Source organism: Haemorhous mexicanus, chromosome 3, assembly GCF_027477595.1.
Source record: "Haemorhous mexicanus isolate bHaeMex1 chromosome 3, bHaeMex1.pri, whole genome shotgun sequence".
In the NCBI taxonomy this organism is placed as follows: Eukaryota; Metazoa; Chordata; class Aves; order Passeriformes; family Fringillidae; genus Haemorhous; species Haemorhous mexicanus.
In genome coordinates this window covers 9,240,540-9,266,260 of record NC_082343.1, presented here as the reverse complement: position 1 = coordinate 9,266,260, position 25,721 = coordinate 9,240,540, and the positions used below count along the sequence as shown (strand labels likewise).

Below are 25,721 nucleotides of genomic sequence, written 5' to 3'. Positions count from 1 at the left end.
CGCCGCGGGCCTGAGCTGGGGCCGCCGGCAGGTGGCGCGCTGCCGCCGGCGGGCCTGAGGCGGCGGCCATCTTGGATTTAAAGGGGCTGCGCCGCTGAGAGGGCGGGTGGTGCCGGCCGCGGGTCTCGCCCCGCCCCCGCCGGGACCGGGACAGCGACCGGGACCGCCATCGACGTCTTGCGCCCAGCAGGTTGGACTGACGGGGTTACGGGGGCTCGGTCACTCTTCTCGACGGCCCTGGCGTGGGGAGGACACACGGAGCCCGGCGGCGCAGGCCGGAGCGGGGGCGGCCTTCCCGGGGCGACGCTCCCCCGCCAGCCGCGGGGGGCGGTGGGACCCTCGCGGGGAGCTGGGGAGGCCCCTGAGGTGGCGCTGGGGCTGGGGCTGGGGCTGGCGTGGCTCGGGGACCGTCCTAGCGCGCCCTGGCCGTTGGGGCAGCGGAACGAGCCGGGGCGAGGGCAGCATTCGGGCCGTGCCCGCCGTAACGCTGCGGGTCGGCGCTGAGGGCGCTGCCGGCTCTGCGGACTTTGGAGCCGGTGAGGCGCGCCCTGCGGGATCAACCCCTTCAGCACCGGGGGAGCCGCTGGCTCCGGAGCTCTGCCGGTGCCCGCTCTGCTCGGGCAGCTCCCGGTACGCAGGCTCGGTGCGCCCGGCCCCCCCACGGGCAGGGCCGACTGCCACGCAGGGACGGCCGGCGGAGGAGCCCCCGAGGGAAGAGCGGAGTGTGTGCATGGCAACTGTGGGTCAGCCCTAAGACCCGGTCGTGGCTGTTTCCAGGGTGCTGTGGGCACAGACTGCGGGATTCACTGCTCTATAATTAGTCTGTGTCTTCATTGCCAGGAATGGCTTTCACTGTAACACAAATAATGTATGTTTGCACTTCTGCTGTGTAACTTATGTGACATGTAAGCGTGCCATAGCTGTATGTACCCCCACTGCCAGCCAGATTTGCCCTCCAGAACTAGGGAATGGAGGACAGCAAGGTGCTTTAGGAAAGAAATACGTTTTGTGAGATGAGGCAAGAGAGAACCTGCATGTCAACAGGGCTTGAGCTGTGCTCCTCCTGGGACGCCTGAAGCTCTTTCACTTCCAGGGGAATCTGTGGGGAGGGACAGGAACACCATTGCAGTACTGGTTCCGGCAGGTGTAGGTAGCTGGAGACATCGTAGGGAGCACCATGACAATTGTGTCTTACTGTGCATGCGATGGTTGTAGCAACAATCCAAGCTGGATCCTTTGTCGTTGTCCTCTCTCTGAGAAGAGCAGAGACAGAACAAGTGCTTCCCAGCAGTACCCGGCCCATCCCCACACTGCGCAGTGTGGACACAACAGGGCTCCAGCCTTCCCAGATCTCCTGAATCTGGCCATTGCTGTGGGCACGGCGACAGCAGCCACGCAGCTTGAGGGCTCTCTGTAGCTACCCCAGCTTGGCTTTGGGGACTGGCATGGGGTCAGCAGTGGGGACGCAGGCGAGGGTGGTACCAAACACGATGTAAAACCTTCCGCCATAGGATGGAGGGTGGGATGGAACAGGGCTTTGGCGGGCTGAACAGGAGCCCGGTGGTGGCCGGTGCTGCTTGGGCAGCATTTGGCGGCACCGCGGGGTCTCGGCCCTGCCCCTGGGCGCTCCCGTGGATCCCTGAGGAGGGAGCTATGGGCTTGGCATGCGTGGCGCTTTCTGCGCTCCCAGGAGAGCGTCCGACCGTCCTGTTCCCGGAGCCTGTCCGCATCCCTCCCCTCCCCCTGCCGCAGTGTGGTTGGCTGCCGAGCGCTGGGTGCCTGCGCCGCTGCTCGCTCCCGGGGCAGCGCGGCAGACGGAGCCGCGCAGCGCCGCAGCCGCCGCTCCTCCGCCGCCTCCGCGAGCACCGGCGCTGGACAAGCCGCTGCAGGCAGCCAGGTACCGCTCCTCTGCGGCGTGGGGCGGGCGACATTCCCATGCCGTGACTGAGACGGGCAGGGTGCCCAGCCATCCTGGAACAAAGGACCGCTTTGATGCGCAGTTTCGGGCAGAGCTGATGAAAACTTTTTTTGCCTTGTGAAGCTTTCACGTAGCCAGGTGGGCGCAGAATTTCTCTGTGGTGGTTCTGAGGGGTGAAGGGGTTTCTCTGGCTTGTTTGTTTCAAGGATACGCAGCGGGCGTGCCTCCTGCTGCCAGACAAAGCCGGAGAAACGATGACGGAGGCAGGTCATACAGCAGTAGCTCTCAAAGAGCCTTGTTTCGCCCCAAACCGTCTTTTCATTAATTAACTGATTCCTAAGCTTTTCCGAAGTGGAGGTGCACCCTACCGAAGGTGGTGGGCTGGGGGAATCGCGGGTAAGCTTCTGTGAAAGAGAGGATGCGCCTGGGAGGAGGTATCTGAAGAAGAGCTGGGGGATGGTGTTGCGGTAGAATGCTCTGGCCAGGCAGCCGGGAGAAATCTGCACAATGGTGGGAGGCAGCAGCACATTACCAGGAACAGCAGGCTTCCCTGCGTCTTGCATAGCTGGCATCTGGCACTCTGCTGCAGTTCCGTGCTCGGCTCTCCTCTAGTGCCCTTGGTCTCCTCTCTGCCATGCCACCCTGGAGATGCGGAAAACACCCGCCCCTGCCTGTGCTTGTGGGGAAAGAGGGTGGTGTTCAGCACACATCAGGTCAAAGATCTGGCCAGCTCAGACACAGGGTAAATAAACATGGCTGTGCTTTGCTGTAATTGGCAGAAGGAGCAGGAAGCATGTGTTCTCTCATCTGCTGTTTTGGAGGAATGTCCAGGTTGAAACAACAGCATTAACCCCAAATACCAAAATGGCTCTTGGGGCACAAAGGACACGTGGCAAGATACTGACCTTGGCAGAGTTGCTGGGTAAATGCTTAATTTGCTGGGAAGGAGCCACATAGCTCCTCAAAGAGCTCAAGCCAGAGATAGAACAGATCCTCTGCTTGTTTCGCAGGTAGATGTTTGTCTCTGTGACTTTGCCTGCCTTGCTGTGGTTTACAAAAGCTATTTGCTTCTGGAAAAAGTAGCGCAGTCTTGCAGTCTGCAGTCAGCTGGTCTTTGCAGGTGCCCCAGGTACACCATGGAGGGAGTGTGGGCACACCAGAGCCCTTCAGAGCACACAGAGTGGCTCCAGAGCGCCTGCTGGTCCCATCTGCATCCTGGTTATCTCCTCTATGCAGTTCAGGCACATCCAGTGCATAGCCCTCACATTAGACAGATGCCTGCAAAGGCACTGGCTCCTGGGAATTACTCTGCCTGCTTTAATACTGCTTCATGCTGTCAGGGCAAGGTAATGGCTCTCGCTCTGTTTTTTATAGTGCAAGACTCCCAATCAGATTCTGAAGCTGGGAAGAGATGCTTGCCCTGGCTCTGTTCCAGCTGCTTAGCTCTTGTCTCTCCACTAGCCTGGAAACGTGTTTTAATGGTGTTTCGCTGTAGTCCCAGGCGCAGCAGATGCAGAATGGATTTGGTGAGCTGCTGCAGACATGAACAAGTTTAAAAACAAGGTCTTATCAGCTGATCTGGAGGTGCCAGCATAAGCTTGCTGGTGGGAGTGGTGATGACTGCTGTTCTCATTCCAATGGCCTGCTGGAAAGGGCAGGTTTTCCCAGCCAGCTGGACTTGTTAAAAATATGATGTACAACCAGAGCAAAATGGTTTTCTGCTAATGGCAAAAATCAGTGTTGTTTTTTTTTTTTTTTTTTTTGTTTGGTTGGCTTTGCTGTTGTTTGTTTTGTTGGGGTTTTTAAACCCTTTTTGATTTCCAATATCTCTATTCTTTGGTAGTAACAAATGGAGTGAAACCATTCTGGTCTTGAAAGGAATGAATGTTCTGATACAAAGCCAACCAGACTACTTGTTCTGTCTTCCTCAGAGTACATATCCATTCTGGAATTGGTTGATGCTTTGATAATACAGGAATTGCTTGCTCTGGTCAATTAGAACAAACACCAGTACCTTTTGTCTTGTCCATTTCCAGCTGTGGGCTGGAAGGTGAGAGGGGTATGAGAAGCTCCCTTGTTCTTTCTGTAGTGGTGTGAACATGAGTCACTGTAGCCAAGTCCTTTTAAAGTCACCTTATCACCACCTTGCCCTGGGTTTCAGGAAGGTTGTGTGACGTTGTGTGTTTTATTAGAGATTGTGGGTGGTAGGGAGCCAAAGCTTCAGGGACAGAGAGGAGTGTTGGGAGGCTCCCCTTCATGCTCTTTCCCTTCAGCTTCTGTCTCCTTGCGACTTGAGCTGCAGATCTAGGTCCTTAGTCCTTGTCCCCTGGGCCTCTTGCAGCCTGCTGGTTAGCACAGACATTCCCAACACAAGCTTTCCAGTATTTAGAAAAAAACCCCAGAGCTGGCATGTGTCAGCTGCTGAAAGAAGCAATCCTGGCCACGATCCCTGGACAGCCCTCCCTATCCCCCAGACAGGGATCAAGGCATATCAACAGCACAGTCAACTTGTACTGTGTTATACCTGACTCTGAGGATTGGGGAAACTGGTTGGGTGATGTTTTCTGGGCTTGGAGTCTGACTTCAAAGCCATGTGAGGAGATGTCTGGGTGCCAAGGAGAGTCCTGGTTTTGGGGCGTAGGAGAATGTGAGTAAGACCACTTCTTGCCTTCACTGCATGCTGTGTTGTTGCGGGTGGATTGCTTTGGGAATCCAAAAATCCCTGTGGGACATTGCTGGAAGGAAGCAGACTCTGCATTCCCTTTCTCTGGGCCTTGGATCAGTTTGTAGTGCTCTGGTGCCTCGCTCCTTTGTCCTGAAGAGGTGTTCACTAAAGGCAAAAACATTGAGTTTATCTCAGGAATTCAGATGGAGAAATTTTTTTCTTACTTTTTTTTTCCTCCCACAAGAGGATGGTTAAGTTGTGATACAGGGCTCTGAAGAGTTTGTGGGATCTCTGTGTTGGGAGATGGTCCTTTACTTAGACACAGATACCTGCTTTGGGTGAGGGAATGGACCAAAGCATTCATTCCAAGTAATACTCTTCAAGTAATACTCAAGCCAGACTCTTACTGAGGGAAAAGTTACAACACAAGAGTCCCTCTATAGTACTTGAAGTCATCTGTGTGTTGGTTTAACTCTCTAGACTGTCTGCAGTGCAGGAAAGGTCTGAGCTGGAGACTGGCATTGGGAAAGAACTTTGGGCAGAAGATGGGACTCTAGGTGTCCCCTTTTTTTGGCAGTAGGATGTAGAAACTTATGAGACCACTGGTGGCAGAGAATATTATGGACATTAGAATTTGAGTGACATCTTTTGACTTTACAATTGCAGCTCAGAGATATGGTGGGTATGACCTCCCAGGATGCTGACTCCTGACTGATGTCCTCTTTGTGTGCTCCTAGTGGCTCTAAGGGAGCATCTAGGCATTTCTGGCAACAGTAGCAAGCTTCATGGAGCACCATTCCTGCTCTGTGTCTCACACTAACCCCAGCATTTCCTTTTTTGTCAGGATTAGAGCAGCTCTAGAAGTACCAACTTGGATGTGGAGCTCAGCAGCACTGGTTTGTCCCTTTTCTGTGGTTCTGCTCCAGGTGGCCTGGGGTGGTGACCCTGAGCACAGTGGCTCTTCTAGCAGTGGTGTGTCAGTGTGCAGGTGTTCCTGGCAGTGTCACTGTCTCCTGGCTGTGCAGTGAAAACCTCAGAGGCCCTGCACAGCTGACTGTAATCTCCTACAATCTGTTTGCTTTCTGACACTGGTATCAAAATAAGAAAATTTGTGCTCCTCACACTGCCTCTGTGATGGCTGCAACTTTGTCACTCTGTTTGCTTTTTACTGCTTTTATTTTATTTTTCAGCATCCAAAGTACTATGTTTAGGTTTTGTTGCAGTGTCCCTTAGGAGTGAAGACTCGCTCTCTTATTTGCAGTCTCATTTCTAGCTTCATTGGAAGTCAACCAGTCGTTCCAGAGACCCTTTGTTGCTCAACAGTAATGAGCTGACAGAGGTCCAAGGAAAAACAAACAAACCAAAAAACCCTCCCTGTTTTTAGCAAGTCCTTTTGCTTCCCAAATGTATAAACTTGCTGTTTCTCCAGGTAGTGAAAGCATGTCTCACAGGAGGATACTGGGACAATTATGATGAAGCAAGACAAAGCCTTGTGTTTACATTTCTAAATGGAAGCCATTGCTATCTATCTCCCAAATGTGGTCACTTGTTCTTGCTGTGGGTCAGACTTACTCTTTTCCACAGGAAGCTTTTTTCCAGAACTCAGCTGTCTTTCTGCAACTACCTTACATCACTTATATCCTTGGATCACCTTCTCCTACGGAAGAATTTGCTGCTGAAAATGTTTCACTTCTTTACAGAAAATGCTAGCAGACCATCTGCAGTTTGAAGGATGCTGCAGTTACTGTCTTGTGCATGCAGAGAGGCAGTGAACTGCATTAGTTGAGTTGTTTGTAGACCTGAGATCTCTGTGCTGTTGTAGTTGACTCCTGATTTCCGTGGTGTTTCTCCTCCTCCACTCCCATAGTCTTTTCTAGCATTAGGCATCATAACCTGAGCTTTAAGATTGACTTGGACCCATTTAATCTGGCATCCTTGTAGATGTTGTGGGTTGAAGATAGGAGCAGTGAAGCTTCCAGCTCTTTCCTCTTAAAGGTCTCCCACGTGGGAGCAGTTTTGAGAGGCAGAAAAATGAGCTGCTGAAATTGCTGATGCTTAGCGATTTCGCGGTTCTGCACTTGAATGCAGGAGGAAGGTTTTTGCCTGGCAGGATGTACTTGCTGATGGATCCCTGGCTGATTGCTGCAGCTGCCACAAAGCTCAGTGCACGCACGTTCCTCCCCTGTCCTCCAAACGGGAGCAGAAGAGGGGAGATGAGATGGGTGCTGTTGGAAAGGCAGGCTGTTCTAGCAGCTCACTGTAAATAGGGAAGACGTGCCAACTAGAGCGGAAACGGGCGGGTGGAGACCTGGGCTGGGACACCTGCAGGTCCATGAGGACTGCAGCAGGATAAGCTGGCAGCAGGACTCTCCATCTCTCAAGGAGCTCGGTGGAAAAGCATTCTTCCTGTTCCAGTCTGAGCCCCACCCTGCAAAAGGCAAACCATGATGTGTCCCCTCCTCTGCAGAAAGCCTCTGAGTGTTTTCTGCCTGGGTAAAGGACACTCAGGGCCCCTTACTGAATGGAAAGGAGTAGGAAGAGTGCATATACAGCAGCCTCAGCCTGCCTGACCTTGGCACTGGCTGCCATACCAAGTGTTTCCTTTTTGGAGGGCTGAGCACTGAGAGTAGACCTGCCAGCACTGGGGAGAACTAGAAATAAGCTCTCTGGGGGGAAATTCCTGCTTTGGAAAGTTATGTCAGCTCCTGCTGGTGTTGGTTGGTTTTCTTTGCTGTACAAGAGGTAGCAGCATTCAAATGACTTCTCAGCAGTCTCTTCTTTGTTTTTTTGTTGAGCAGCTGTGTGTTGTTCTTAGGTTTTGCACCCTCTGTCCAGCCTGGACAATCCTCTGTCCACTGCTGAGCATGGAAACATGTTGGTACCTAGCAGAGCTATGCTTCCAGGATGTCACCATGGGGGAGAAAGGCTAAAGTTGTTACAGATATTTGCACAGCCTTTGAGAGAAGAATAATCTCTGTTGGGATGCCTTGAAGGATCTGAGGATGTAGTTGCAGGGTAGGATGAGTCTTATATGTTGTGGATCAGTATGTTTTGATTTATTTTTCCTTCTCAGTCTGAAATCATTGCAGTTTCAAAAAAAACAAGTTGATTGTGAGGACTGTGAAAGGTGTGAACATTTTCTGCTAGAAGGGCTGAAGAAAGAATGTTGCTGTACTAGAGATGCTGATAGTTTAACAAACAGCAGTTTCACAGTTGAGGAGTAGTTCTGGGTACAGTGGAATTAATGAGGCTGATTTTCTATGGATCTGGGTCTTGTTTGCCTGATTCTGTTACCTAGCAAGGTGTGAGGTCTGGTGGCTTTTTATCCTGTAACATGTTCCTCTTCCCATGTTCCTTTTCCCTTTGTATTGCACTTTTTAAAGATGGCAGCAAGATCTCTGTATGGACTTAAGTGGTGCTGCCGTGAAAACTGTCAGCATTCCATTTCATACAGCTGGCCCAGTACCCACAGGGACTTGTGCTCAGCTGTGAGAGTTTTAAAGCAGAGTTCTAGTTTTTTGGGTATGAGGCCATTCTTGGGTGTCTTGTGTCCCAAGCATTACCTATGCTCCAGAGAACTCCCACTTGCCTGTTTCCCTGTTTGCAAGCGAGTCAGGGTGTGTTTCCTTACAAGTTGGAACCAGTGATGGGGCCATTTAGCCCTTTAGCTTTTAACATTTTTTAGCATTTAACCTTGGGTTCTGTGGAAGAGATAAGTGCCTGCTGAGCCTTCCTGGGAAGCTGTCTGGACCCATTTCAGAGCACCAGAATGCGTGGCCATATGAGGCAGTACTAACACCCTTTGGGCTGCCAAACTCTTTTCTCTAGGGCTGGGAATTGTTGCACATTTCTTCCTGAGTTGTGCTCACCTCTAGAAGTCTGCATTAAGCAAGGCTTTCTTTATTGCTTTAGCACTTGATCCCACTCCAGGTGTGTTGGAAAGGTGGGAAAAAGAATAACCAGGGGAACTGTTGTCTGGAATGCTTAGCTGCCAGTTTCTAGAGAATAAGTTTGGAAGATGGGGTATGAGTGGCAACCAACTCTCAGCAAGCCTGTTTTTCCTTTTGAAACGGTAGTCTGTGTCCTCTTGACCTTAATGAGGTTTTTCATGCTATTCTTGTCATATAATCTTCTGCAAAGGAAAGTGGCGTAAGTCATGGTCAGATGAGACTGTTTTGCTATGAAATGTGGAGGGTTAACTGCATGTGGAGCATGACAGATCCCCAAAAGTGAAAGATACAGTGATACATGACTCAGAATTGGTGCTGATGCTAGATCATGAAGTGAATATGAAGTCAGCATTGTGACTTTGGGGGAGGATGACTCAGTTCTTGTTCAGAGGTGTGAACAGAAGCCCAGTCTTCAAGAGACACGAGGTGTTTCTGCCCTGCTGAGGGGTTCAGTAAGGTCTCTTCTGTGTGATGGGGGTTTGCCCCCCTTTCTTGAGGGATGGATGTACATCATGGGAATAGAAACCAAAGAATTTAGAGGAGAGTTCAGGTCTATGAAACAACTGGAGGAAGAGTGAGGCTAAAGAGGAGGAGATAAGTGAGTTTAATAATGAGATGTGTATACTTAACTGTCCCAGTCCCGTTTGTCATCTTCACTTTAAGTGCTGCAGGGAGGAGGAAGCTGAGCTCTATTGCTCAGGGCCCATTCCCCAGTAGCTCCCTGGCACTTGGACAGAGTGCACAAGTGAGGAGAAGAGGAGCCTGCCAGAAAGGGGAGCTCTGCTTGCTCTGTTCCTGTAGCTGGGACAGTATTTCTGTTCTCTCAGTAAAACAGGCACAAGGCAGCTGCCAAACAAAGAGCTCAAACCGTGCAGAGGTGGGTCCGGCAGGAGGTCAAAGGCAGATCTGCTGGCAGCAGTTCCCTCACCTCCTCCTGTGTAGCTTCTGGGCAGTTTGCCAGCCTCCTGGCAGCAGGGCCCTGGGCACTCAGGTTGCAGAGGCCTCTGCCAGCTCCAGGTAGCAAGGAGGTGCTGCTGGGCAGGTGCTGCCTGTGCAGGGCATTGCAGGAGGCTGGTTTTGGAATGACCTGATAGCAAGGTGGAAGGTGGCTTTACTGTTGAGTAATGTGAGGAGGCTGCTGGGGTGGCCCAGCTGGTGGGAGAGGCTGGGACTGTGCTAAAAGAGTGACTCATGGAGCAGCCAGGGTCTTGCTATTAGGGGTCTTGCCTGCCTGTTGTGTCTCTCAGCCTCTGGCCTGTTGTGTTTCCCTGGCTCCTGGACTTTGTATGCAGGGATCTTGCAGCCACACTAACATTGTAGGTTGTAGTGCTGTGCAAAGGCGGTAGCTGGGTACTTTCCCATTGTATGTCTGGGGGGAACAGGACAGGGAGGGAGTACAGAGTTCTTAGGCCATCCTGAGGAGTCCTTGGGGTGGCAGCAGGGTGAATCAAGATGGAAAAGCTGCTGATGTTCCAAGTCAACACCTGCACAAGGATTATGTTAGTGTGACTGTAGCTGTTGGTGTATGTGAGCCTCTGCAGTCATGCAGTGGTGTGGTGGCATGTCCCTCAGTGCCACAATGGCAGTTCTGTGCCGAGGCTGTGATCCTCAGGATGTACTCTGCTGGTCATATTTTGGTACATTATTTTGGCACAATATCTGGCAATATTTTGGCATAGCAATGCCACTGATGCCCTCCTGTCTGAGATGCTCCTCTAGCAGAAAGCTTTGAGCTGGCATCCCTTCACTTTGTGTTCCCTTGCTTCTGCAGTCAGAAGAGGTGCTGAGCTCTGACAGTCTCTCTGCATCAATGGTCTGTGGGCAGAAGGTGTATAGATTGCAACCCCAGCTGCCAACCACAAATCTCTGCTCTTAAATGGAAGCTAAATTAGTCTCCCCCTGCTGGGAGTGTGGGGGTGTTGGAGGTCACCACTGGTTGTCGCCTTTTTGTCTCCTGTCCACGCAAGCCACCTGCGCTGGTTGCCAGCACTCCCAGCCACAAAAGCAGAAGCACGTGCCCTGACAGCTGCCTGCTGCCAGAGGGAGAGGGGAAGATGAAGGAGAAGGGTTTAGAGTAGGCAATCTATTAAATGCTGTCTCTGACTGCTTGAAGGAGGTTGTGGTGCTTGTGTCTTCCAGTGGCTCTCTGAAACAGCACTGGGGCACTCAGGTTTTGTCTTGGTCTCTGTGCAGGGCTGCAGGAGTAGGACTATGTCCACCATGGTGTACCCAAGGGAGGAGAAACTGGACAAGCTGAGCCAAGAGGAGATAATTTCCAACACCAAGCTGGTAATGCAAGGGCTGGAAGCGCTCAAGAATGAACACAACTCCATCCTGCACAGCTTGCTGGAGACCATCAAGTGCCTGAAGAAGGATGAAGAAGCCAATCTCGTGCATGAGAAATCCAACCTGCTCCGCAAGTCAGTGGAGATGATAGAACTGGGGCTTGGAGAAGCTCAGGTGAGAGTGGGGGGTGATCCCTGAGGTGTTATCTGGGATTGACAGAGGAAGGGTAGGCATCTGGCCATTTCCCATAAGCTACAGGGGTGGGAGGGGGCTAAGTGTAGAAGGCTAGCATGGGTGGACCCTGATCATGCATGTGAGGGAGAGACAAGACTGTGGTTGTCACTGACTGAGACTCTTTAACAAGGTAATGATGGCATTGTCCAACCATCTGAACGCCGTGGAGTCAGAGAAGCAGAAGCTGCGTGCTCAGGTGCGGAGACTGTGCCAGGAGAACCAGTGGCTGCGTGATGAGCTTGCCAACACCCAGCAGAAGCTGCAGCGTAGTGAACAGACCGTGGCTCAGCTGGAGGAGGAGAAGAAACACCTTGAGTTCATGAACCAGCTGAAGAAGTATGATGAGGATGTCTCACCTTCGGTATGCCCCAGTCCTTTTGAGCAGCTGCTTTTGTGGGTCTGGGAGAACTGCCTACATGTTATCACATGATAACCTTGCCATGGATTTTGCCCCTTTTTATGCACAGCAATGCCTGTAGCTAAAGGGGGCCTGCATGGGGAAGAGTCTCTGGATTTTGTTTTGTGGGGAGAGATGGTGGCAGAGACAGCAGGAGAAATTGAATGTGTTGGTGGGCTGCAGAATGGCCGAGAGTTTGGCAACTGACTCAGCCCAGGCTGCTAATGTCTCTGCTGAGAACCAACAGTATTTGTGATTCTCATCCTCTCAGGAGGAGAAGGAGGGTGACTCCACCAAGGACTCTCTGGATGACCTATTCCCAAATGAGGAGGAGGAGCATGGTCCTGGATGTAAGTGTTTGCTCATGCATGGGTGCTGCCTGTCTCTGTTCAAGCCTGCTGGGCCAACTATGCCATGTCTATTTCTGTGCACACAGTGCCCCACCAGCACAGCAGTGCCGTGGCAGCTGCCCAGCAGGGAGGGTATGAGATTCCTGCACGCTTGCGCACCCTCCACAACCTTGTCATCCAGTATGCCTCCCAGGGACGCTATGAGGTGGCTGTGCCGCTCTGCAAGCAGGCACTGGAGGACCTGGAGAAGACATCAGGCCATGATCACCCTGATGTGGCTACCATGCTCAACATTCTAGCACTAGTGTACAGGTGAGCATGGTGGGAAGGGCAGGATTGGGCCAGGACAGCTTTCTGCATCTCCTGTTTCCCTTTACAGCACATCCTGTGGCACCCCAAGCTTCCAGGGGTTTGCCTTTCTGAAAGGTTTTGGCCTGGATGGGGTATTTGGTTTGCCAAACTCACAGATATAATAACTAGCAACTGACTAAAGCAGGGAGGAGTGGGGAAAGAAAGGACTGTGAAGGCTGGGTCTGTGTGGAAGGAGCACTGTTCATAATTCTGCCTGCTCTGGGCTGTAATGTCCAAATCCCAAATAACTGGTTGACTTTGCGCTGCAGGGATCAGAACAAATACAAAGAAGCAGCTCACCTCTTGAATGATGCTCTTTCCATCCGTGAGAAGACTCTAGGCAAAGACCACCCAGCAGTGAGTGTCTCTCTCCTCTTCCAGTCATTTCTTCACCTTTGGGTGCTGCTGGGGCACTGTTCCAGCAGTGCTTTACTGCTTCAGTATTTCCTACTGGCTAGTTCAGTACAGCCTGTAAGGAGTTGGCTTCTCTTGGGTCCTGCAATATAGGCAGGGCAGCCTTCTGTCTCTGGACCTTCTCTTGAGAAGCAGCAGTAGTGTAGGAATGGAGGAAATATGACAGTCACTGTTACTGTTGCTTGTGCCCCTTGTTTGGTCTCCATGGAATTTGCTGTGTTTCATGGAGAAGTTTCTGTCTCTGCAGGTGGCCGCAACTTTGAACAATTTGGCTGTTCTGTATGGCAAGAGAGGGAAGTACAAAGAAGCAGAGCCACTGTGCAAGCGAGCCCTGGAGATCCGTGAGAAGGTATGAGTCTTCCGTGCTCTTTCTCCTTTCAGCTCTCTCTGCGGGCTTTCTCCCATTACCTCAAGGCATGTGGGAGATCCAGGCCCATCTAGTCTGTTCAGCTGCCAATTCTGCCACCAACTTTCCTGTCTCTCCAGTGTTTGCAGCCCTAGGGAGGCCTGCCAGGAGGTGGAAGCTGGAATTTCTCCTCCTCTCCAGACCTTGGCTTTTGTCTGACATAGGCATGTGCTGGGGGGACTCCAGCGTCTACTAACTCCAGGAATCTGCTCCAATCTTTATGGCTTCTCTTCTTTTGTTCTCCCAGGTTCTAGGCAAAGACCATCCTGATGTGGCCAAGCAGCTGAACAACCTAGCCCTGTTGTGCCAGAACCAGGGCAAGTATGATGAGGTGGAGTACTATTACTGCCGGGCCCTGGAGATCTACGAGAGCTGCCTGGGTCCTGATGACCCCAATGTGGCCAAGACCAAGAACAACCTGGTGAGGCACTGGGGAGAGGCCATGTGGTGTTGGGGAGGGGTGCTGTGGGAAAGGTGAGCATTGCCTGGTGCTTAGAGACAGAGCAATAGCTGCAAGAGGTGGGCAGAGTTCATCTGTTTCCCAGCGGGGCTGGAGCTCTTTTGTTTTGGTTGCAGGCTTCCTGTTACCTGAAGCAAGGCAAATACAAAGATGCAGAGGTGCTGTATAAGGAGATCCTTACCCGTGCTCATGTGAAGGAGTTTGGCTCTGTGGATGGTTTGTACAGCAGAAGCCCTTGGGGCAGGGGAGGGGTTTCCTGGCTCTCAGCCTAGACTTGTCTGGTTCTGGTGGTGCCCAGACTGAGGGATGGGATGCCTTGCAGGGCCCCTGCTTTGGGCATCCCTTGAGATGCTGCTGTTCTAGTGTGTTATGCTGTTCCCCCTCTTCTCTCAGGAGTCTCAACCCAGTCTTTTTACAGGGTTGGGTATAGTAAATGGCACAATCATGCTCAAGCATAGGCTGAAGTTTCTCCTGTGCACCTGGCACATGTACTTCTTCTGGGAGGACTTGTTCTTTCTTTCCCTTGTCCTGCCTTTGCAGTGTCGGTTGCCTTTCTTGGGACTCTGGGCCAAGGGACTGGGGGGAGAATCTGGAGTGTCACTTCCCTCTGATGAGGTGCAGCTCTGGGGAGATAGTGCTGGGCTGTACAGGAGGCAAACAACAGCGTGGGGTGGTGAGTGGACCTATTTTGCATTCTTCCCCACACAGATGAGCACAAGCCAATCTGGATGCATGCAGAGGAGAGAGAAGAGATGAGCAAGGTGAGTCTGATTGCAGGGGGTTTGATCTTTTCTTACCACAGCCTGTCTTATCTCCTCCTTCCTGGACAAGCTGCAGTCTGAAGAGCTACCAAGGCCAGGAGGCATCTGGAGAGGGGGGTTACAGCACTGCTGCTCCCTGGGCCAGCAGAGAGGGAAGGTCCATCAGAGAGCAGGGTGTTTTTCCTTGGGCAGGGCTGTTCAGTCTCTCAGCCGTGACTGCATGCTCTCTCTGCTTTAGTGATTGATCCCTCTTGGGCATGCAGATGATGGAAGATGGCAGATGGCAGAGGGTTGTGCTGCAAGGCCTTAGCACTCTGTTCCAAAGAGCTGCCAGTACCCAGAGCATAACTGGCTTCTGAAGCAGCTCTAAGGCTGTCTAGGGAAAAAATGGAGGTCAAGAAGAAACTGTTGCTGTCACCTTGCTTAGGAAATGGAGCCATATCTGAAAAGGGTCTCTGCACAGGGCAGGACCTAGCTGGCCTCTGAAAGGGGATAGAAATGGACTGTGCCTTGGACTAGGCTGAAAGGCAAAGCTGCTGTTGCTCGTGCAGCCCAGGCCCTCCTCTGTGGTCAATAAATGCAGCAGTTGTGTCTTTGCTTTTGCCAAGTGTAAGGCCCCATCTATTTTTTGGCAGGTGGGTGAAGCAGCAGAAGGAAGGGTTCTGATCTAGTCCTCTACCTGCAGTGGGACTCTCTTTTTTTTTTTTTTTTTTTTTTGCCCTCAGAGCAGGCCCCAACCCTCCAGGGTTCAGGTGGCAGTCTGGCAGGCTTGACTTAGTGACTGATGAGTCCCATCCTGTCACTGGATCAGGGCACTGGCAGGTGCTTCCCACAGCATCCTGTGCCTTCCCATTGAACCACTCTGCATGGCTCCCAGTGCAGAGCACTGCTCAGCTCTACACTGTTCTGGTTGCTGTACTGTGAAGGCCCTGCTGCAAAGAATCTGCACTTGCGGCAGCACCATCCTGGAGAAATCCAAGCTGGAGTAGAGACCAGGTTCCCATTGCCCCCTCTGGGACTGAGACTCTTCTGGTGGTATCTTTGGAGAATTTAGGGGTCAAATGTAGATAGCTGTAGTATGAAGCTGTGCTCTAGATAATGCAAGCTCTGCCATGGGGCAAGAGAGCACACTGAGAGAGTCACAGTTGGAGTAAGAGATTCATTCTACATGTGAGTCTTAGGCAAGGGCTAAATCTCTTTCCCTGATTCTGGGGCTCCTCTCCCCAAGGCAGCTGTGTCTGTGCCCCATGGCAAAGCAGGGTTGACACTCCTGTCCAGGCAGCAGCAGTAATCACAGACCTGCCTGTACTCCTGGCCCAGGAGCTGGGGCTGATGCGTTTTGTCCTGTTTCCGTATCTTCTGTTAAAATGTATGAAATTTCTCTGACAGAGCTTGGCTGCTTTTGTCCCTTGCCTCTCTTCCCTGGCAGCAGAGGGAGGCCAGTTCGTGCCATCATCGGGGCCTTGGGCACAGCTGGCAGCCCTGGCCTCCAAGACTTTATCTGCCCCAGAGGATTTGACACCTTGCCTTTTAGGTTCAGACACCCTTTAGGGCTGCCTCTACAGGAGAGATGTATTGAGTCCTGAACTCCCCTGTCCCTGGTGCCTGCCCAGGCTCTGTAGGCTCTGGTGTAAAGAAAATTACATGTGCCTATGGCACAGGGTGACTCTGGCATGTGGGATAAAGAGCTGAGAAGTGCTGTGGGACTGAGTGAGGAAAATGCTCCCCATGGTGACAGTTTCTTCTGGGCTAGAGGGTAACTTGTGCTGTGGAGCAGTAGCCCCCTGCACCTGCTTGGTGCCATGGTCTACATGCCCAGGGCTAGCAACTACTGCCCTGCAGTGAGGGTTGCCCAGATCTTCCTCCTTGAGCATCACGTTCTGCCCCCTGTGCTATTGCTCTGGCCAGCAGCCTGTATGCAGCGGGCTGGGACAGGGCCAGCTAGCCAGCTTTGGGGTGCAAATGCTGGGCATGGGGAGGGGACAGTTCACTGTCCCTCATGGGGAGGGGCTGAGCTGCTGGAAGGCAAGCCTGACCTTGTAGGCCAAAGGCTGGGATGTGGCTGGCTGATTCCTTTGCTAGTCCTGGCTGAGGGATCTAGTGTCCATGGTGACTGCATGCTGGTGGGGTTTTGTCTCCCTTTAGCATTTTGGTTGGGGTGTCATGCCCTCCATTATGCCATGAGAATAGGCTGTGCTGTCCCTGCTGCCTTTGGTACTATGGAAGGGGGTAAGGAGATGGGATTATGTTCCTTCCTGAAACTGGGGTACCCCTTTTGCTTTCGGCCCAAATCTGTTGCATCAAAAACATGTTTTTAACTTTTCTACCAGGAAGCTGCCGGGCTTCATCACTGCGTTTGCATATTGTGTTTCCAAGGGTTGGGCTGGTGCAGGGGTGCAGCCTGGGGTCTGAGCCTGGCATTTAGTGGCAGAGCACAGGCCAGAGAAGGGCGGTAGGTATGGGACTAACAGCTCTCTTCTCTCCTCACCTTGTAGAGCAAGCACAGAGACAGTGCTCCCTATGCTGAGTATGGTGGTTGGTACAAGGCCTGTAAGGTTAGCAGGTAAGAGCTGGTTTGTGGGCAGCTGTGGACTCTGGGGGAGTGACCCCAGGGCTCCTGCTCACCTCCCCTCTGTTACCACAGCCCAACTGTGAACACCACTCTGAGGAACCTGGGTGCGCTGTACCGGCGCCAGGGCAAGCTGGAGGCAGCCGAGACCTTGGAGGAGTGCGCGGTTCGCTCCCGGCGACAGGTAACCCCAGAGGGACCTTCTCTGGTGTGGGGGCATTGCAGGGCTTGGGGTGGCACCTTATGGCACTGCCTTGGTTGGGGTGTGGTGAGGGACTCTCCTGGCCCTCTCTGATGTTCTTGGTTTGCGTTGCCGTGACACCAGAGGGCCTCGGTGGTTGGGGATGCATTTGTGCAGAGATCCACACGTGTGTAGGTGTGTGGGGTGGTGCATGTGTGCGTGGATGGAGCAGATGTCCATGTGTGGGGAAGGCATGGCTCACTGAGTGCAGAAATACTGCAGTGGTGTTAAGGCAGGTTCCTGGGCTTTGTCAGCTACTGGGCAGAGCTATGCTTACTGAGATGTTTTCTTCACACTAATTTTTTTGTCCAGAGGCAAAAAATACCTAGAATTTCTTAGAGTACCTCTTGCCTTAAACTCCTCTGAATCCTCAAATAATAAAGCAGGAGCTGTAAGCACCTAGCACAAAAGACTGAAGGACAGCTGAATCCTTCACACTTCAAAATGTGAAGGAAAGAAGCTGTCAGCTTTGGGGTAGCAAGCCCTTGTTCCACAGGGTTGGTTATGGCCTTGTGAGGACTCACTGAGCTGGGAGTTCAAAGAGAGACTGCTAAGTGCAGGATGGCATTTGGCTCCATCCTGGTTGTGCTGGGCAGTTTTGGCTGTGATGAGGCAGTAGCCAAGAGAGGGAACAGGAACCAAGCACAGTGATGGCACAGTAGATCCCCAGAGGGAAGGAGCATGTAGAGACTTAACACGGTTCTTATCCTTCTCTACTTGCAGGGCATTGACCCAATCAACCAGACGAAGGTGGTGGAGATCCTGAAGGAGGGGGATGGCACAGAGAGACATCGGAGCCTGGGGGGCAGTGTCAAGTACGAGAATGCCACAGACGGTAGCGAGGAAGTGAGTATGGGCGTGGAATGGAGCGGGGTAAGTACAAGACACCATCAAGAATGGCCTCAGCCGGCTGCCAGAGGGAAGGGACAGCCTGGCTGAGGGCTGTCCCTGCGTGGCCTGTCGTGGCATCCTTGTCTGCCTCCATTCATTCCCTGCACATTTCCTTCCCCCTTCTTGGCATGAACCAGCCGGCCCACAGAGGTGCGTGTCTGGGTCTGGCTTCTGGTGTACAGAACAGATGTTCCCAGCTGAGGGCTCCTGCTTCCAGGGAGCTGCCAGGCCCTGGCAGCATGCAGCATGAACTGGCCCTCGTCTGCCCTTAATCTTAGGCTTGTAACCTTATTAACATCTCCCTGCTGCTCCCCTCTGGAGGCCCTGGCTGAGAGCATCAGCCCCATCTCGGGCTCACCCAGCCTGTGAGAGCCATTTGGCTGGCTGTCCTGCACTGTGCCACTGACGATGCTGAGCCTGGGCAGGGTTGTGTGTGTGTGTGATATGCGTGGTGTGTCTGTGACTGTTTGACTGATTGACTGACTGCAGGGCACAGGAATAGTCTGTAGCCAGCATCTTTGCTGTCCCCCTCTCCTGGTCTCGTGCCCTAGACAGGTTCTGGCCAAGCAGAGGGGATAAAAGGCAGGTCTTTGCAGAATGGCAAGCTGAGCTGACCAGAGGAGGCAAGAGACTGGTGTTAGCTGAGGCACAGACAGGTCAACCTGAACTTCTCTAGGCTTGCTCTGAGGCTGAAGGTGACTTTGGTCACTACCACTGAGTTTGGAGAAAGGTAGTGATCCACAGCTGGAACAGACGCCTCTTGTCTCCTGCAAGCAGGAGCCTGGAGAAGAGGCAACAAGTGAGCATGGTGCTGGTGGGTGCTTGGTTCAAGGGCTGCTAGAGCTGTTAATGCTTACATTCCTTCTGCAAACTCTAAGAGCACAGAGTAGCTGGGTTGTTGCAGGCTGGCATAGTGAAGGAACTGAGCACACAGAGTCCTTTGCTGCCCCCTCACATCTGCTGTCACTAACCCTTCCCTACCTGGCTCTGCTCTATCCCCACCTGCATGAGCTCCCTCCCTTCCTCTTTTTTCTTCCCTGTTGCCATGACAGCCCTTCAGCACCCAAAGCCTGAAGCCTGCTGGCTCTCTTGATTGTGGATTGTACACAGGAGATGGCTGAAGGGGATCTGAAAAACAGACCTTCAGGTGGACCCAGCAGCTTTACCAGATGCAAGGCTGTCCTTTGCCCAGGGTCTTGGCATCAGGACCAAAGAGAGTCTTAGCTCTGGCAAGGCACCAACTCCAGGCCCCTGCACTCACCATTAGTAAGGGGGCTGGACAAGCACAGAGGGAGGGCTGCAGGTTTGGATTAGAATCACCTGGTCCCTATGCTGGCTGGTGTCTTTCTGCAGCTCCTCCTGACTGTGCTTGGTGTTGGGTGATCTCTTTGCACTGGTGATGGTCTGGGAGACCTTCCTGACAGCCTCTGAGCTGATCATCCTAAGGCAAGTAGGCAGTGCCACCCTCTGCCACAGCCAGTCCCTGGGAATAGTCCCTTCTCATATGACCCTTCCCTAGGGGTCTTAGCAGAGTTTCCCTGACCCAGACAGCTGTAAATAGAGGATTTGAGGGCTAGCCCAGCACCCTGGGGGACTCAGCTGCTGCTACATGATTCCTTTTCCAGCCTGCTGCACACATAGCCAGTCTTCTCTTCTGAACCAGCAGCCCTGCACTGCAATGAAGCTCCCTGCAAAAGAAGGCTGAGGCAGCTCCTGCTGCTCCTGTCTGTCACAGCCTGTTGTTTTCTGTGTTGGTCCAGAGACCTCAGATATGCTGCCTTAAAGCAGTCTGTGCTGCAGGCAGGGCTGTGGGAGCCCCCAGGGTGCCCTGTGCCCATAGGCAGCTCTGGAAGCACCCCAGGGCCTGGATCAGCTGCTTGCTGCCCAGGTAACTGGGATGTGAGAGCAGGGGGATGGCACCAGCTCCATGGTGCAGAGGCCTTGGCAGGTACCCAAGGCCCAGGAGCAGGAGCCCTCGGAGCAGGAGACCCAGGCTGTTCCTCCCTTAGCTAAGCTGTTTCCTGGCAGCCCAGTAAGCCCACTAGCAAAGAAGTGAGGCTGCAGTTTCAGCCTCACAAGACTCTCTCCCTGCCCAGATGTGGCCTGTGGTCTCTGCATGCAGCCTGGGCCTTGTCCCACCTGCTCCCTAGGTGACCTACAACCTCACAGCCTTGTAAATTGTGTCTTTCTCCTCTCTGTGCACTAGGCTTAAATGCCTCCCGAGACTCCCTCTTTCCCCTCCACCGCAGTCACCTGGATGTTTGTGTTGTATCTTCCGACTTTTCCTCCACACCATCCCTCCTTCCTCGGCGAGAGCTCCACGCCAGTCCCCCAACCCTCCTGGCGCGCGAGGGCACCGCGACGCCTGCAGAGGAGTGCCCGGCCCCATGGCCCAGCTCCAGTCCCGTGGCCAGCAAGAGCAGGAAGAATCTGCGAGGAGCTGCCAGCTCCCCCAGGCCAGGGTGACGGGCCACCATCCCCTCGCGTGCCCCCACCCCTGGCCTGCCCTTGCACATCCCTGGGGCCCAGGCCTGCGGGGGATTGTCTTCACTCCAGGCTTCACTCCATTGTCACTAGACATCCTCAGCCCTCCTAGCTTGTTGCCTCCATCTCTTCAGAGGTTTGAAGATGGAGGGCTCTTATGGGACAGTGAGGCCTGGCCTAGGCAGGGCTGTCATGTGCCCAGTTGCTTTCTTCCCTGTAGGCTTAGCTGATATTAGTGCCTTGTAGCAAACCTGTGCTGGTTCCCAGTGAGATGGGCTCTCCCTGCAGCACAGGGCAGTCCCCATCTTGCTACCCTCCTCCCTGCTGAGCTCTGTAACCCAAGAGCAGTGTGTGGATCTCTCTGCAGGGCAGCCCATAGAGCTACTGTGCATCCAGGATGAGGTGGGGGGCAACAGCCAAGGACTATGTACAGGAACTGGCCAGCACAAGCATGTTTGGCTGCAAGTTCCTGACTGGGTGCTGTAGCCAGGTTCCTCATCTGGCATTAAGGGCTGAATCAACCCCCCATTGCTACAGGGTTCTTAGGTGTGGCTGGTGGGAGAGGTGGGAGTGAAGTTGTTTGCTGTTCCTTGAAAGCAAGAGGGGTAGGAGGAAAGGAGAGTTTTTTTTCAAGGGGTGGACCCCAGACCATTAGAAGTGGTTGAGATGGGGAGTGGCCTGGATTGGAGCAGAGTGGTTGGGAGAAAAAGAAGGTGCAAAGATGGATGTGAGGAAGCAAAGGAAGCTGGAGGTGCTCTGAGCAGGTGGGAGCAGGTGGGAGCAGGTGGGATGGCTGGAGGGAGGTTGTTGCAGGGGTTGGGGCTGGATTGCTCACAGGTCTGTGGGGCTGACTGCAGTCTGGCTGTCCCTAGCCAAGTGGTGGGAAATGTGTAAGCCTGTTACCAACAGGGTCACTGTGCTGACCCTGAGGGGGTGTGTGGGTGGCCTCTGATGGCTTCAGGCCTTCACATGATCTGGTGCTGTTAGTCATTACTGGGGCATAGAATGTGTCCCAGGGCCAGACCTCCACTCTTGGGTCTCACATCCTTGAGTGTACACTCTCATCCCACCTCCTATAGGAAGGGAACCTCCCTGGCCCTCCTATCTGGGAAGAAAGCTGGGGAGGCTGTAAGCAGCAGGATAGAGCCCAGGGGCCAGCACAGGACTCCTTATTTATTTAGCTAGATCCTTTCTTTATGCTAGTCATCTGGCAGGTTGTGATACTAAATGTGTTTGTGTCTGTCTGGGCCTGGCTTTCCTGTGGTGGTGCAGAGGCCTTGGGGTACATGCATGCTGCTCCCCTAGAGCTTGTGCTTACTGAAAGGAAGCTTGTCCTCAGGACATGGGGTGTGGAGCCCAGGGCTGAGTGCTGCAGGGCTGTCGTCTCTGTCCCAGTGCTGCTCCATGCTTCTGGAGAGTGGGAAGTTCCCAGTGCAGGGTGTGTTTGGACCTCAGGGCCATCTGCCCCTGTGCTTTGCCATGTCCTGGACCTGGTGCTGTAATGACCATACCTCTAATTAAAGGTAGACTGACCCAAATTGCTGCCCTGTGCTTCTTTCCATGCTCTGTAGGCCAGCGTCGGTCAGCCCTGGGGTGGTGGGTGCAAATGCTGCTGGAGCAGGTCTGGGGGTGCTTGGTGTCTGTCTGTGTGTTCAGGGGCATGTGCTGCCCCCAGGGCTCCCCTCCCAGGCTGAGCATTGGAGATGAAGGACCCAGCTCCACAGTGCCTTTTCCCTGTCTCCAAATTGGAGTTGCTGCTAACCTCAGCTCTGTAACCATGTGTGGCAGGGCTGCCCTGGGGCATCTGAGCTTGGACCTTCCCCAACAGGCATTTCTATTTAGCCAAAGAAATACCCCATTGTGTCCCTCAGTGCTGAGCTCTACATGCTGCCAAATCCTGCTCAAGTCCTCTGCCTCCATGCATTAGGCAGGGTTGGAGCATGCAGTGGAAAGGAGCTCAGTGGTGGAGCTGCTTATTTTTTTTGAATGCTCTCATCCTGGTGGGTGCAATGGGGTGGGGGCTCTGCGGCAAACCAAACCCATAAATGTTCTGGGTTAAAAATAACCCGTCAGAAAAGGGAGTGGGGGGAGAAGAGAGGCTATTTTTAACCCAGCATGCAGCAGCATTTGGTTCTGGTGTTGGTCTGCAGTCAGTCTGCATCGCTGCAGCTGGGGAAATGTGGCTCCATCCTCCAGCTCTGATACAAGAGCATACTTCCCGGCCTGATCCTGCTGCCCTTGTACCATGGTCCTGCTCCCCTGTCCCAGCTGTGTTCCCTCTTTCACCCCTGGCTTGCGTGCCCTGGGAAAAGCAACAGTGCCTGGCATAGCAGTGCCCTGCAGGGAGAGTGGTGACCCAGTGTAAGTCTGGTGGGGAGGCAAAAGACACCTCCTCACCTTTGTTAGTGCTACACACTGATATTCACCTCATCCAAAAGCTGTCCGGGATGCCTCGTGCAGGAATTGAGTTGTTTACTTTGCTACTTTGGGTGCTCTCTGCATTTCTGGTGACTGGGTCCCTTTGCAGCAGCAACACATGGCTCTCAGCTTGGAAAACCCTCAGCCCAATGAGAATGTGAAGAGGTTCAATGCACTTGTTTTGTCCCAGAAGGGATGAGAGGAATACCGGGAGAAAAAGGTTTGCTGGTGGGAAAAGTCCTGGTCAGCTGTTAGAGCACAGTCTAGGGCTGGCTCAGCTTTGGGTAATCAGAGCAGAGGAGCACTGGAAAAGCCTTCCCCAAGGGCCACAATCTGTAATGGTCAGCACAAGGGGGTGACTGGCCTGAGGCAGAGACCCTGCCTACCTGCAGAGCTGCTTGGACGGTGCTGAGGTAATTGCTGCTGCTAGCCTGAGCCACAAGGCATTTGGGTCATTTGGAGTGCTTCCAAGGGGCTCCCTCACATCTTCCTAAGGAGTAAAAGCGCTTTTGCCATCACTTCACCTCCTTTTCTTCTGCCCCAGTGTTCCAGGGAAGGAGGAGCAGGGAAGACTGCTGTTATCCAGCCATCAGAGCAAAAGTAATTCCACATCAGCAGTGGTGTCACAACCTTATGTAACAAGCAGCCCAGGCCACATGGGAAGAGCTTGGTGGCATGATGACATGATGTGGTGCCATGCTGGCAACCTGTGCCTTGCTTGCATGTGGAGCAAAGTGCAGGAGGTGGACTGAAGCCTGAGGGTGCCTCACTGAGTACTGGGGACTTTTGGAGGCATGTGGAAGGAAACAGGCTCAGGAACAAGATTTCAGGCTGGTTTTGGTCTTCAGAAAAAGCAGATAGACACAAAAAGCCCTCTGCAAAGTGCCACCCCCTGGGGCAGCTAGTGGGGCTGCATGCAGCTGAAGTTGAGGGGCCTAGGAGTAGTGGTGCCTGCTTGGCAGCACAATGCTGGTGCAGCCAAATGAATCCATCCCCAGTGGAGCTGCCTGAATTGCTCCAAGGGCTCAAAGTGAATTGTCTTGGAGGTGTTAGGGATGGGACAAGGCTGCGTGTGCAGTGTGAAATGGTCTTGTGTGATGTGAGTGAGCCTGCAGGACCAGGTGTGCATCTGTATGAGTGCTGGACAGAGAGGAGGAATGGTGATGGTGTGGTGAAGAAGGGCAAGGGGAGGGAGAGGATGAGGATGGTCTCCAGCCAGCAGCAAATGAGGAGAGGGTCCTTGAAATTAAAACCCCAGCAGCCTGTCCTGGCCTGACAAAAGTATCCCTAATCTTGGGACTCCCAACAGGGCTTGTTGCCTCTTTGGCCATTGGGACCTCCTTTGTAGTTGCTTCCTGACCTGTTGCAGATGATGGAGCTGTGTCATCTTCGAGCAGGACTGTGCAGATGCCAGTGCCATTTGTGCTGGGGGCCTGGGGCAAGCCAGCAGCCTGTCTGGGTGTTGAGCTTGAACTGGGCAGGAGGGAGTATCAGGCTGGATGAGCCAGACAATAGCAGCTGACTCCACGATTACCATGTCCTGTGGAGAACCGGGTGAGGGGAAGCCATGTAGTGAGCAGTAAGTCTGCTTTGGGCCAGGGCTAAACCCTCAGTGCAAGTGGGCAAGAGGATGTTTGGAGCCAGTTCCAGCCACTCATCAGCATCATGCCAGAGCCTGATCAGTGCCACTCAGCCATCACCCTGGCTTGTGTCTCTGTGTCCAGGATGGCAGTGGCACTCTCCAGCGCAGCAGCTCCCTGGGAAAAATCCGGGATGTGATACGGAGGAGCAGTGAGATGTTGGTCAAGAAACTGCAGGGCAATGGTCCCCTGGAGCCCAGGAACACCAGGTATGTGTGAGGGTCAGGCTGCATACAGGGCCCTGCCACCTTGTGTGTCTGGGTCTGGCCATTCACAGCACGATTACATCTGCTCTTTTCTGCTTTCTTACAGCATGAAACGAGCTGCGTCCTTAAATTACCTGCACAAGTCTAGTGATGCTTCGTTTGAGGTAAGCACAGTGTGAGTGGTGGGACTGGTGCAGGACTGCACATGAGGCTGAGGGCTGTGTGGCCAGCGGTGCAGGGGGTGAGGGGCATGTTAGTGAGCCCCAGGTGCAGTGCTGAGAACCCCTGAGCTTGTAGCCCCTTGTCTGAGGTCAGAGCTCCAAATCTGAAGGTGTTGCTTCCAAGCACCCACCTTCCTCCCCACAAAGCTCAGCCATAAGCTCAGCCATAGATTGGGAGCAAAGGCAGCCATCCTGGCTTGCAAGGCAAAGGGGTGCAGGAGTTGGGGTGGCAGCTTTGGGGCATGGCGGGGGATTGCAGGTGCCTCATGGCCACTGTATTTTTTCCAGGGCACCCAAGGCTTCCGTGCGGAGAGCAGAGGCCTGAGCGCCAGCAGCATGGACCTGTCCTCCCACAGCTCCCTGCTCTCCTCCAACTGAGCTGGCTGCTCTGCTGCTGGGCACCCTGGCTTCGCGCTGCACGGGGCAGCGCCCGGCACCTCCCCACACCACCTACTCTGTTCTCCCCATCACCGGTTCTCGTGCCACCGTCTGCCTGCCCAGCCCGGCCTCCCCCGGGGGTCCCTAGCTAGTTCGGGCACCGCAGCCCGCCCGCATGCTCCTCTGCTGCTCACCGGGGCGCGCAGCTCTGGTGGCCGCATGCTCGGTACCGGTCACACACACGCTCACCAGGTAGAATCGCCAGCCCGGGGAGGGGGGGGCTATCCCCCAGGACGGGGCAGCGGCGGGAGTGCCCCATGCCCCCGGCACGCCGGTTCCCCGCCGGATGATCGCTGTACTTTATTTTATTAAATAAAACCGACCCTAGAAGCGACCGCGGCTCGGCCTGAGGGGGACGGGGCGGGCGGGGCAGGGGCGGGCGCCGCCTGCCGGGGGAACAGCGCCGACACGGTCCGCCGGA

General features: G+C 53.7%; 1 protein-coding gene across 6 annotated transcripts; it reads left to right on the top strand.

The window, feature by feature from the left end:
* The first annotated feature begins 56 nt into the window (after positions 1-56).
* On the top strand, positions 57-25,634 carry KLC4 (kinesin light chain 4). 6 transcript variants are annotated; one of them, XM_059840748.1, is made up of 16 exons: positions 57-190; positions 10,727-10,993; positions 11,184-11,414; positions 11,722-11,800; positions 11,887-12,112; positions 12,421-12,508; positions 12,813-12,914; positions 13,219-13,392; positions 13,548-13,647; positions 14,140-14,192; positions 16,688-16,755; positions 16,837-16,945; positions 17,726-17,848; positions 24,520-24,644; positions 24,748-24,805; positions 25,151-25,634. In XM_059840748.1, exons 2-16 carry the CDS (start codon positions 10,745-10,747, stop codon positions 25,238-25,240), a joined length of 1,875 nt encoding a protein of 624 aa, XP_059696731.1. In that variant the 5' UTR covers positions 57-190; positions 10,727-10,744; the 3' UTR covers positions 25,241-25,634. The 6 variants fall into 6 exon arrangements, with proteins under 6 accessions (XP_059696731.1, XP_059696727.1, XP_059696733.1 ...); XM_059840744.1 differs by having other exon boundaries at positions 17,726-17,875; XM_059840747.1 differs by lacking the exon at positions 57-190 and adding an exon at positions 1,879-1,897 and having other exon boundaries at positions 17,726-17,875.
* The last annotated feature ends 87 nt before the right edge of the window (positions 25,635-25,721 follow it).

What these genes read in the sequence shown, in the direction of transcription:
- KLC4 (XM_059840744.1), top strand. Translation starts at nt 10,745, where the DNA reads ATGTCCACCATGGTGTACCCAAGGGAGGAGAAACTGGACAAGCTGAGC. An exon ending in AAGGCCTGTAAGGTTAGCAG is followed by an intron (nt 16,756 to 16,836) that starts GTAAGAGCTGGT and finishes CTGTTACCACAG; the next exon opens with CCCAACTGTGAACACCACTC. An exon ending in TGGGCGTGGAATGGAGCGGG is followed by an intron (nt 17,876 to 24,519) that starts GTAAGTACAAGA and finishes CTCTGTGTCCAG; the next exon opens with GATGGCAGTGGCACTCTCCA.